The sequence below is a fragment of the Callithrix jacchus genome, chromosome 9 (genome assembly GCF_049354715.1).
Source record: "Callithrix jacchus isolate 240 chromosome 9, calJac240_pri, whole genome shotgun sequence".
Taxonomy (NCBI): Eukaryota; Metazoa; Chordata; class Mammalia; order Primates; family Cebidae; genus Callithrix; species Callithrix jacchus.
In genome coordinates this window covers 114997397-115009864 of record NC_133510.1, presented here as the reverse complement: position 1 = coordinate 115009864, position 12468 = coordinate 114997397, and the positions used below count along the sequence as shown (strand labels likewise).

General features: G+C 41.5%; 1 protein-coding gene across 9 annotated transcripts in view; it reads left to right on the top strand.

Moving 5' to 3' along the window:
* Positions 1 to 12468, top strand: part of NAA25 (N-alpha-acetyltransferase 25, NatB auxiliary subunit) — an 87222-nt gene that overhangs the window by 27635 nt on the left and 47119 nt on the right. For 7 of the 9 annotated variants that reach the window (XM_078337327.1, XM_002753022.7, XM_035257665.3 and 4 more), the window contains 5 exons: positions 291 to 369; positions 3493 to 3604; positions 4513 to 4602; positions 7647 to 7816; positions 8975 to 9087. In XM_078337327.1, the coding sequence (XP_078193453.1) occupies positions 291 to 369; positions 3493 to 3604; positions 4513 to 4602; positions 7647 to 7816; positions 8975 to 9087 (564 nt within the window). The remainder of the gene's footprint in view (positions 1 to 290; positions 370 to 3492; positions 3605 to 4512; positions 4603 to 7646; positions 7817 to 8974; positions 9088 to 12468) is intronic. The other 2 variants (XM_054238895.2, XM_078337330.1) reach the window with 1 other exon arrangement.

Here is a 12468-nt window from a genome sequence, read left to right as displayed (position 1 = left end):
TTTTGTTCCAGTTTGATAGCTGGGTCCTCACTCTTGGCCTTCAGGTAAATGTGAAGTGCTCAGCTTAGGTCTAATGATCACGAGCTGTTTGCATCAAGTTCTCTCGGCTGAGATGTGTATAGACGGGAGAGATTTAGATGGAGAAGACCCTGTTAACTACATCTTACTGTCAGTTTCATCTCATTTGAAGATATGCTCTATTAAATGACTTTTTAAAAACCTATACAGGACTATCTTTTTATTATTGAAAAGTTTCAGGCATTGCACTTCTTGTTTTTCTTCCTTGTAAGGTTGAACTTTATTATATGATCCTGGAACGTTTGGGAAAGTACCAGGAGGCCTTGGATGTCATCAGAGGGAAATTAGGAGGTAATTTAAAAAAATTTTCTTGAAGCTTTTTTTCCCCCTATTTAATCATGAAAAATGTTTATTGTACATTTTTACTTTATTTTATTTTATTTTTATTATTATATATTTTTTGAGACAGAGTTTTGCTCTTGTTACCCAGGCTGGAGTGCAATGGTGTGATCTCGGCTAACCGCAACCTCCGCCTCCTGGGTTCAGGCAATTCTCCTGCCTCAACCTCCTGAGTAGCTGGGATTGCAGGCACACGCCACCATGCCCGGCTAATTTTTTGTATTTTTAGTAGAGATGGGGTTTCACTATGTTGACCAGGATGGTCTCGATCTCTAGACCTCATGATCCACCCACCTCGGCCTCCCAAAGTGCTGGGATTACAGGCGTGAGTCACCGCGCCCGGCCCTATTATTTTTTTAAATGTGGGGTTTCACCATGTTGGTCAGGCTGATCTTGAACTCCCGACCTCAGGTGATCCACCTGCCTTGGCCTCCAAAGTGCTTGGATTACAGGCGTGAGCCCACAGCGCCCGGCGAAAAATGTTATTGTAGAAAATTTCCGCGTAAGTATATAAAGACATAAAAAAACACTTGATATTTTGTTACATTCTTCCAGTCTTTTCTGTACATAATAAATTTATTTTTATTAGTAGTACATCCAAAATAAATTTATTTTTTAAAATGTTTTTATTTGAAAATAATTAACAGATTCAGAAACTTCAAGGAGTGTGAAAGATTATGCTCCAGATCTCTAGCCCTCTTCCTCTAGGTTTTCTTCCAGTTGTCCATTATATTTTTCTAAATATTTATCTTCCCACTTTTTTTTTAAACACAAGTGAAAACAGTATACCTGTCTCATAGAATAATCTTACTCAGTTGCACAATGTATTTATTGAAAATTTTTTTTTCTTTAAAAATTTTACATTAATTAATGCCCCTCTAGTCAGGATTCGTACTCTGTAGATATAACAAACATTCCTTCTGTATTTACCTGTCTGTTCTATGAAGGCATTTGAGTTTGTGACCTCTGCTCTTATACCCATTATTTATTTTTATTATTTATTTATTTTAAAGAGATGAGGTCTCACTGTGTTGCCCAGCCTGGACTTGAACTCCTGGGCTCAAGTGATTCTCCTGCCTTACCCTCCCAACTAATTAGGACTATGGGCATGCACCACCACACTGGCCTCCATTATTTCTTTCATTTTTTGAGACAGACTCTCACTCTTTTGCTAGGCTGGAATGCAGTGGCACAATCTCAGCTCAGTGCAACCTCTGCCTCCCAGGTTCAAGCGATTCTCTTGCCTCAGCCTCCCGAGTTGCTGGGACTACAGGCACATGCCACCATGCCTAGCTAATTTTGTATTTTTAGTAGAGATGGGTTTTCACCAATTGGCCAGGGTGATCTCTATCTCTTGACCTCATGGTCAGCCCGCCTCAGCCTCCCAATGTGTTGGGATTATAGGTATGAGCCACCACACCCAGCCTCCAATATTTTATTATTATTTTAACTAAATAGTATTTTCTAGAGATAAAGTTCACTATGTCACTGTCTTTAATGACTGTCCAGTGTTCCACAGTGTGAATGTAGACAATTTACATAGCCAGTTCTTGATGGATATTTAGGCTACGCACAATAAACTTTTTTTTTTTTTTTCTGAGACAGGGCCTTGCTCTGTTACCCAGACTGGAATGCAGTAGCACCATCCCAGTTCACTGTAGCCTTGACCTCTTGGGTTTAAGTGATCCTCTCACCGCAGCCTCCTAAATAGTTAGGACTCCAGGTGTTGTCACCATTCCTGGCTAATTTTTGTAGTTGTTGTAGAGATGCAGACTTACTATGTTGCCCAGGCTGGTCTTGAACTCCTAGGCTCAGGCAATCTGCCTGCTTCAACCTCCCAAAGTGCTGGGATTACTACAGGTTTGACCCATCAGGCCCGGCCTTTTTCTTTTCTTTTCTTTTTTTTAAACTAGATTATAGTTTTATGGATAGTTAAAATTTAGATTCTCAACAAGACATTCATAATATTATTGTTGATATCCTTAATCTCCTAAACAGTTGGGCAAATCTAATTTGGTCAGAACTATCATCCTAGTTTTTTCGTTTGCAGTAGTTTGGAAAGAGTTGGATTCATCTCTGCTTTCTTTTGTCTTCTTCCAGCATGTCACCTTTCTCACCTCATGTTAGCCCAGCCCTATTTGATGTTTTGGAACTGTATGGATGGGCAGCCTATGGACTAAATTTACTAGGCCCTAGATGCTGTTGGGATTTTATAAGTATATCCCATGTACTGTTAATAGATCTTCAATCCATTACATCGTGGATCCTATCATTTTACAAAGAAAATGATTATAAAAATGTAGTGTCAGTAATGTACTTTTTTTGGGCAGTAAAATAATATTTATTAAGGCAGTAGTAGTTTGTATGTAATAGTGGTACCATTTTCTAAGAGAGTGAGTAAGAAAATGTGACATTTATCCTGGGCCTGGTAGCTCATGCCTGTAATCACCTGAGGTCAGGAGTTCAAGACCAGCCTAGCCAACATGGTGAAACCCCATCTCTACTAAAAATACAAAAATTAGCCAGATGTGGTGGCAGGTACCTGTAATCCCAGCTACTTGGGAGGCTGAGACAGGAGAATCGCTTGGACCCAGGAGGTGGAGGTTGCAGTGGGCCGAGATTGTGCCACCGTACTCTAGTCTGGGTGACAAGAGCGAAACTCCGTCTCAAAAAAAAAAAAAAAAAGGCCGGGTGTGGTGGCTCACGCCTGTAATCCCAGCACATTGGGAGTCTGAAGCAGGTGGATCAGGTGAGGTTGGTAGTTCAAGACCAGCCTGACCAACGTGGAGAAACCTTGTCTCTACTAAAACTATAAAATTAGCCTGACATGGTGGCACATGTCTCTAATCCCAGCTACTCGGGTGGCTGAGAGATAGGAGAATCGCTTGGAACCAGGAGGCGGAGGTGGCTGTGAGCGGAGATCTCGCCTTGCACTCCCGCCTGGACAAAAAGAGGAAAATTCCGTCTCAAAAAAAAAGACAAAATGTGACATTTTTCTTCTTATGGTTGGATTCTATTCTGGTTATTGAGCAGAAACGAAACCAGCTTACCAACTTTTATAACTTCTAATTTTAGAGAAGTTGACAAGTGAGATTCAGAGTCGGGAAAACAAATGCATGGCTATGTACAAGAAGCTGAGCAGGTGGCCAGAGTGCAATGCCCTTTCCCGGCGCCTCTTACTAAAAAAGTGAGTCAAAGGTTTCTTTTCTACCATTTGACTAGTGAGGCTTTAAGACTTCACTATTGATTTTCTTGGTGTCTGTGTTTGGAAGTTTCTAGACATAAAATTTTCTTATAGTAGTTGTGTCCTGCATGTTTGTAACATTTTTAAGGAGGCTTCGTCTTTCAGTAGAGTATTATAATGGTACTTGTAGGCCAGGCATGGTGGCTCATGCCAGCATTGGGGAGGCCGAGGCGGGCAGATCACTTGAGGTCAGGAGTTTGAGACCAGCCCCGCCAACATGGCGAAATCCTGTCTCTACTAAAAATACAAAAAATTAGCTAGGTGTGGTAGCCCACATCTGTAGTCCCAGCTCTTTAGGTATCTGAGGCACAAGAATGGCTTGAACCCAGGAGGCAGAGGTTGCAGTGAGCTGAGATTGCACCACTGCACTCCAGCCTGGGTGACAGAGTGAGACTGTCTCAAAAAAAAAAAAAAAAGGTACTTGTGGCACCATGGTGCTGAATTTCAGTTAGGGCTTAAGAATGAACACTGAAAATCATTAATTTCTCAAATTTAATATTCTCCTAAAAGAGTCTTCATTCTTTGCTATAACACTTCTCTCCCCTTCTCTTCATTTCAGAAGTGCTTATGTAGGGACTTTTTTGCTATGAATATTAGTTTTCTAGACTTGGTCATTTATTGAAGGAAAGAGTAGTTTACTACTGTTTACAAATACAAAGTAGTATTACTTTGAAAATGCCTCTGGAAAATGCCCTTTTAGAGTTGTAAAGGAAACACGGGACAGGTGGGGGTGAGCCAACTTACTGCATACTAAAATATAAATTAGAAAATAACTTGAATATCATGGCTCCTAAGGCAGATCTGTCACAACTTGAGTTTAATCCTGTGTGCATCATTCAATCTGATTTTAGCTCAGATGACTGGCAGTTCTATCTGACTTATTTCGATTCTGTCTTTCGACTAATTGAAGAGGCCTGGACTCCTCCTGCTGAAGGTGAACAGTAAGTTGTCTTCTTTCCTGAATTATAATGGCACTTTTTAATATGTGGTAGTGAAAGGCTTTCCTCATAAGCCAATTGAATTCCCTTTTTATGTATGTAAGAGATTTGGGCCGGGCATGGTTGGCTCATGCCTGTGATCCCAGCACTTTTGGAGGCTGAGGTGGGTGGATCACCTGAGGTCAGGAGTTCAAGACCAGACTGACCAACCTGGAGAAACCCTGTCTCTAAAAAAAAAAAAAAAAATTAAGAGATTTTCTTCTCCCCATTTTTTAAAGTATAAAATACATGAATTCATTCTAAAAATCTTGTTAGTGTCAAAATATGTTGTGAGCTAATTTCTACTTATTCTGCTCTTCCAGAAATGACTCTTATTAACAGTTTGGTGCCTTTCCTTCTGATTTAGTTCCATCTTTATGCTAAGATAATTGTTCTTTTTTTTTTTTTGAGACAGTTTTGCTCTTGTTACCCAGGCTGAAGTACAATGGCACAATCTTGGCTCACTGCAACCTCTGCCTTCTGGATTCAAGAATTTTTTCTGTCTCAGCCTCCCGAGTAGCTGGGACTACAGGCACCCATCATCATGCATAGCTGATTTTTGTATTTTTAGTAGAAATAGAGTTTCACCATGTTGCCCAGGCTGGTCTTGAACTCTTGACCTCAGGTGATTCACCTGCCTTGGCCGTCCAGAGTGCTGGGATTATAGGCATGAGCCACTGCACCCGGCTTAATTCTTCTTCTTTTTTTTTTTTTTTAAGACAGAGTCTTGCTCTGTTGCCTAGGCTAGAGTGCAGTGGTATGGTGTGATTTTGGCTCACTGTAGCCTTTGCTTCCCTGCTTCAAGCAATTGTCCTGCCTTGGCGTTCCGAGTAGCTGGGACTACAGGCACCTACTACCATGCCCGGCTAATTTTTTGTATTTTTAGTAGAGATGCGGTTTCACCATGTTAGCTAGGATGGTCTCGATCTCCTGACCTTGTGATTCACCCACCTTGGCCTCCCAAAGAGCTGGGATTATAGGCATAAGCCACTGAGTCCGCCCAATTATTCTTTTTTTTTTTTGAGACAGAGTCTCTCTGTCGCCAGGCGCCAGGCTGGAGTGCAGTGGCGCAATCTCGGCTCACTGCAACCTCCGCCTCCTGGGTTCAAGCAGTTCTCCTGCTTCAGCCACCCAAGTAGCTGGGATTACAGGCACGCACCACCACGCCCAGCTAATTTTTGTATTTTTAGTAGAGACGGGGTTTCACCATGTTGGCCAGGATGGTCCTGATCTCTTGACCTTGTGATCCGCCTGCCTTGGCCTCCCAAAGTGCTGGGATTACAGGCTTGAGTAACTGCCCCGGGCCTCAATTATTCTTATGTTTAATATAAAAATGGGATTGTATAGCTGGGCACGGTGGCTCACGCCTATAATCCCAGCACTTTGGGAGGCGGAGGTGGGTGGATCACAAGGCAAGAGATCGAGACCATCTTGGTCAACAAGGTGAAACCCCGTCTCTACTAAAAATATAAAAATTAGCTGGGCGTGGTGGTGCGTGTCTGTAGTCCCAGCTACTCGGGAGGCTGAGACAGGAGAATTGCTTGAACCCGGAAGGCGGAGGTTTTGGTGAGCCGAGATCGTGCCATTGCACTCCAGTCTGGGTAACAACAGCAAAACTCCGTCTCAAAAAAAAAAAAAAAAAGGGATTGTATTAGACATGATTTGCAACCTGTTATTTTCCGCCTTAAAATATATCTTGAACATCTTTCATTTCTGGTACATGTAGATCTCTTTCACTTTTTTTTAAAGTGGCTTATGAGTACTACAGTGTGCCATAATTCATTTAGCCTTTTCCCTATTGATGATACTTGGATTTTTGAAGATCTCTTTTTTTTTCTTTTATCCTTTTTTTATTGGCTATTGTAGGAAGTACTACAATAAATTTTTTTTAAAAATAGGCATCTAGAGTTAAATGAATAAAAGAGATCTTTTAAAATATCAGTACAGAAGTAGATTCAAGGTGACAGTTATGAGCTGATGCTTACTTCATAATATTAACTAGGTTACCTAATTTTGCTCAGCTTTCACTCTTCAAGCTATAAAATAAAATGTACAAGACCCATCTCAAAAATATGTGTGTGTGTGTGTGTGTATGTGTGTATATATATATAATTTTTAATTTTTGTGTTTTTTTGAGACAGTCTTACTCTGTAACCTAAGCTGGAGTGCAGTGGTGTGATCTTGGCTTCCTGTAATCTCCACCTCCCAAGCTCAAGTGATCATCTCACATCATCCTCCCAAGTAGCTGGGAGTATAGGTGTGCGTCATCACACTTGGCTAATATTTAAATTTTTTGTGGAGATAGAGTCTCCACATATTGCTTAGGCTGGTCTTAACCTCATGAGCCCAAGCAGTCCTTTTACCTCAGCCTCCCAAAGTGCTTGGTATTTCAGGTGTGAGCCACCACACCCAACCCCTTATATTTTTACTAGGCAATATTTCTTTTTTTTTTTGAGATGGAGTCTTGCTCTGTCACCCAGGCTGGAGTGCAATGGTGTGCTCTCGTCTCACTGCAACCTCTGCCTCCCGGGTCCAAGTGATTCTCCTGCTTCAGCATCCTGAGTAGCAGGGACTACAGGTGTGTGCCACCACGCCCGGCCAATTTTTTCTACTTTTAGTAGAGACGGGGTTTCACTGTGTTGGCCAGGCTGGTCTCAAACTCCTGACCTCAAATCATCGCCCGTCTTAGCTTCCCAAAGTGCTGGGATTACAGGTGTGAGCCACCATGCCCGGCCAGGCAATATTTTATATATACAAAGCTATTCATTCTTTTTTAAAAAGGTGAAGTAGTTAGTTATGCTGCAGTAATCACATGCCAAAACTGAGTAATCTTGTTATCGGTTAGAACATGTTCATAGTTCTCTATTATTCCTGTTTGTATTATTTTATAATTATCAAAGTGGTTTTTCTTTTTGTTTTGTTTTTTTTTAAATGAGTTTGGCTTGACTTTAAGCTTTGGGAAGGATAATAGAGGCAATAAAATATCTTTTTCATGTGCTTCTTTTCAGCTCTTTAGAAGGAGAAGTACATTATTCTGCAGAAGAAGCTGTGAAGTTTATAGAAGATCGGATAATGGAAGAATCTAAAAGTTCTCGCCATCTCCGAGGACCACATCTAGCTAAATTGGAGCTGATTAGGCGTTTACGAAGTCAAGGTTGTAATGATGAGTACAAACTCGGTAAGAAACCTTATGATATCTGGGAAGCTTGGAGAATGCCTTTTATGGCCAAGTGCTATTTGAGACCCACAGTGACTCAGTCATGTTTGGGAAACAAATGTCTTCATAGCCTGAAAATATTTGCTAATGAATGGACCCTGTCTCTTAAAAAAAAAGAGGCTGGGCACAGTGGCTTTGGGCAGATGAGATGAGGTTTTGCCATGTTGCCCAGGCTGGTCTTGAACCCCTGGCCTCAAGTGATCTGCCTACCTCAGCCTCCTGAAGTGGTAGGATTACAGGCACGACATGCTGCACCTGGCCTAGCTTACGGTTTCTTTTCCTTTTTCTTTTTTTTTTTTTGAGATGAAGGCTTCGTCTGTCGCCCAGGCTGGAGTGCAGTGGCGTAATCTCGCCTCACTACAACCTCTGCCTCCTGGGTTCAAGCTTATTCCCCTGTCTTAGCCTTCCAAGTATCTGGGATTACAGGTGGGCACCACCACGCCTGTCTAATTTTTGTATTTTTAGTAGAGACGGATTTTCTCTAAAATGTTGGCCAGGCTGGTCTTAAACTCCTAACCTCTGGTGATCCTCCTGCCTTGGCCTCCCAAAGTATTGCAATTACAGGCATGAGCCACCGTGCCTGGCCTATTTTATAATTTTTAATTTAATTTGATTTAATATTGCTCTGTTACTTAGACTGAAGTGCAGTGGCATCATCTTGGCTCACTGCAGTCTTCACCTTCTGGGTTTAAACAATCCTTCGCCATATCCTCTGGTGCGGTTGGTATTACAAGCATGTGCTACCACACCCAGCTAATTTTTGTATTTTTAGTAGAGATGGGTTTTACCATGTTGCCAGGCTTGTCTTGAACTACTGACTTCAAGTGATTGTCAACCTTGGCCTCCCAGAGTGCTGGGATTACAGGTGTGAGCCACTCCTTCCAGCCTATTTTTATTTTTGAAGATTAATGACATGCAGTAGTGGTCAAAAGGGGGAAAGAGTAGAACAGTGAGTTCAGTCAGTAACTGAACAAGCAATTGAGATAACCCAGTATCTTGGGACCAGCCTCAAGCAAAATTTGTTTTAATTGAAATGAATGTTTTCAAATTAGATTGTCACTAAAATAGAAATTGCTTCTGTTCATGAATAATAGAGTGATTTTGCTCTGCATCCTGCAGGTGATCCAGAAGAATTAATGTTCCAGTATTTTAAAAAGTTTGGCGATAAACCTTGTTGTTTTACAGACCTTAAGGTGTTTGTTGACCTCTTACCTGCTGCACAGTGTACAAAAGTAAGTACTGTACAGTTTAGAAGTTTGTTGGGTTTCTCTATTTATTGAAACAGAGAGGTTAAATGTTTGGGTTTCTTTTCTAAAATGTGTGGAATTGTTGATCATGAGATACAATGATAACTGCCTTGTCAAGCCAAGTACTCTGTGTGTTATTGCATTGAAGGCATAGTTTCTGGTTAAATCACAGTGGGAGTAAATCCCTAATAGATGATGGGTTCTCCTTTTTTTGACTGTTTTATTTTGAGATAATCATGGATTTACTTGTAGTTGGAGGAAATAACACAGATCTCATAGTCTTCATCTGTTTTGTTCCAATGGCAACATCTTGCACAATTACAGTGTAATATAATTAGGAAATTGCTATTGCTCTAATCTGTTGAACTTACTCAGTTTTTGCCAGTTTTGTATGCACTGACTTTTATGTGTGTTGCGTGTGTGTGTATGGATTTAGTGCAGTATTTGGCACATGTGGATTTGTGCAATTACCACCATAGTCAGGATTCAGAACAGTCCCACTAGCACCAGAATCCCACATTCTACCCTTTAATAACAGTAGCCACCTCCCCCTCTCCCATCTGTGTTCTGGGCAGCCACTATGTTTTTTATCTATAATTTTGTCATTTTATGAATGTGAAGTAGAGCCAGGTACTATTGCCTGTGCCTGTAGTTCCCAGGTACTTGGGAGACTGAGGCGGCAGGATCTCTTGAGCCCAGGAGTCTGAGGCTGCATTGAGCTATAATCATACCACTGCACTCCAGCCTGGGTGACACAGTGAGACTTTGTCTCTTAAAAAGAAAAAAGAGGCTGGGCACAGTGGCTTATACCTGTAATCCCAGCACTTTGGGAGGCCCAGGCTGGCTTATACCTGTAATCCCAGCACTTTGGGAGGCCCAGGCTATACTAAAAATACAAAATAATTAGCCAGGCTTGGTGGTGAGCGCCTATATTCCCAGCTACGCAGGAGGCTGAGGCGAGAGAATCACTTGAATTCAGGAGACAGATGTTGTAGTGAGCCAAGATCACAGCAACCAAATGGATGACTCTCCAGGCGTTTATGCTGAGTGAAATTAGCCAATCTCAGAAGTTACACATAGTATGATTCCTTTTATTTAATTTTTTTTTTTTTTTCGGAGACAGGGTCTTGCTCTTTGGCCCAGGCTCACTACAACCTCCGCCTCCTGGGTTCCAGTAATTCTTGTGCCTTAGCCTCCTGAGTAGCTGGGACTACAGGCACACACCACCACACCCGGCTAATTTTTGTATTTTCAGTTAGAGACAGGGTTTTGCCATGTTTGCCAGGCTGGTCTCGAACTCTCCTGACCTCAAGTGATCCACCTGCCTCAGCCTCCCAAGTTGCTGGTAGTACAGGTGTGAGCCACTGTGCCTGGCTTCTTTTTTTTTTAATTTTTGAGAATTGGGCAATGCTTTGTTCTATAAAATAAATAAGTGGTCCCTACTGTTGAGTTTGCAGAGTTCTTTATATATCCTAGATACAAGTTCCTTTTCAGATATGTGGTTTCAAACGTATTCTCCCAGTCTATAGTTTGTTCTTTCATCCTATTGATGAAATTCTGCAGCACAAAGTTTACATTTTAAAGTCTAGTGGCCTCTCCTTCTAATGTCTTGTTTCTTTTCTTCTTCTTTTTTTTTTTTTTTTTTTTGAGACATAGTCTTGTTCTTGCTCTGTTGCCCAGGCTGGAGTGCAGTGTGTAATCTCTGCTCACTGCAACCTCTGCCTCCTGGTTCAAGGGATTTTCCTGCCTCAGCCTCCCAGGTAGCTGGGATTACAGGTGTACTACCATGCCCAAATAATTTTTGTATTTTTAGGAGAGATGGGGTTTCACCATGTTGGCCAGGTTGGGAAGATTGGAAGTCTTTCTGTGACAGGCTTCCACCATCCATTCTCCCAAAAAGCCTTCCACTGTCCCCACGTGAAATGAATGAAGTGCATTGGGAGCACAGTGGATATAATTGGAGTATTTTTTTAATGAACACAGTTTTAGTCCATGAAGGTTCAATACTTTGGCAGGCTTGGGGTTATACATTTGGGCAGATGAGTCAGTACATTCCCCAACTGGTAAGTAACCAGTGCTCTCTGGGGTTCTGAAATATCTGTCGCCCATCATGTTGGTTTAGTAGAGCTCTGTTTGAGTTGCTGTGGTTACACAGCTCAGACCAACCTGGAAGTTTCCGAATACATTGTAGCAATCCAGAAAGGAGAGTTATGGGTCGTAGGAGGATTTGAAAGCATTTGAGAGAGAAAAATGGTTGAGTGGAGGAGAGGTTTGATCTGTCAAGGACAAAATGATACTCCCGTTCACTTATTTGAAAAGCTGTCTTTAGAAGAGGGAGGAAGACAGGGACCACCAGCAAGAAATTCTACAGGGAGCTCAGAATTTGGCTCACTGAGAAAAAGATCTTTCTTGGTAGTGAGAATTCTTTCAAGTACTGTGTGTAAGCGTCACATTGCTGGAGGAATTGAAGCAGAATGTAGATAAACTATGTTGGAGGGATTCATTCATTGAGTGTTTGTTGAGCATATTGTGTGCTAAGCCCTAAGAGAAGGGAATAACTGATCCTGTCTTACAGTGCTTACAGTCTTGCTAGTTGAAGCATCAAATGGTGGGACTGCATTAAAGGAACACTTTGCTGGTTTTAGCTGAGATTCATAAAGGTTTGCTACTGTCAATCTAGTACCAGTAACCTTTTCTGTGCAGCTCTACTTCATTGGTATGTTTGAAAATCTTAGGTCATCTCATGTGACATAGTAAGAATTTTCTATTAAGATGACCCCTACTGGAATACTAGCAGTGATAAGCTCTAGTCACTGTTCTGTGAGAATAAGGATTTAAAGCTGTACCATTGAGTTTATAGTCCAAGTCTAGGTAAATTTTACTTAAGACAGGTAATTTTGCTGCTACTTTTTGACTGTAGGATAACTTCAGTAGCTAAATAGCCTGCCACTCAGCAAGTGTGTTTGTCAGAGGATTATGAACTGTCCAAGTGGGTTCAAGCTGAGAACTGTTCTAAAGAACTATGAACCAAATCTTTCTAAAGTCTGACTAGCCCCTAAGAGTGAGCCAGTGAGTCCAGTTATCCTGAAATGGCTTACATTGGGTGATGTTCTAATCCTTTCTTTCCTTTGCTTTGGGGTTTTAGCTAAACAATAAAATGATTCTACTTCTCTCTTTTTTATTTTTTGAGATGGAATCTTTCTCTGTCACCCAGGCTGGAGTACGGTGGCGTGATTTTGGCTCACTGCAACCTCCCCCTCTTGGGTTCAAGCGATTCTCCTGCTTCAGTCTCCCAAGTAGCTGGGATTCTAGGTGTATGCCATCACACCTGGCTAATTTTTGTATTTTTAGTAGAGACAGGGTGTC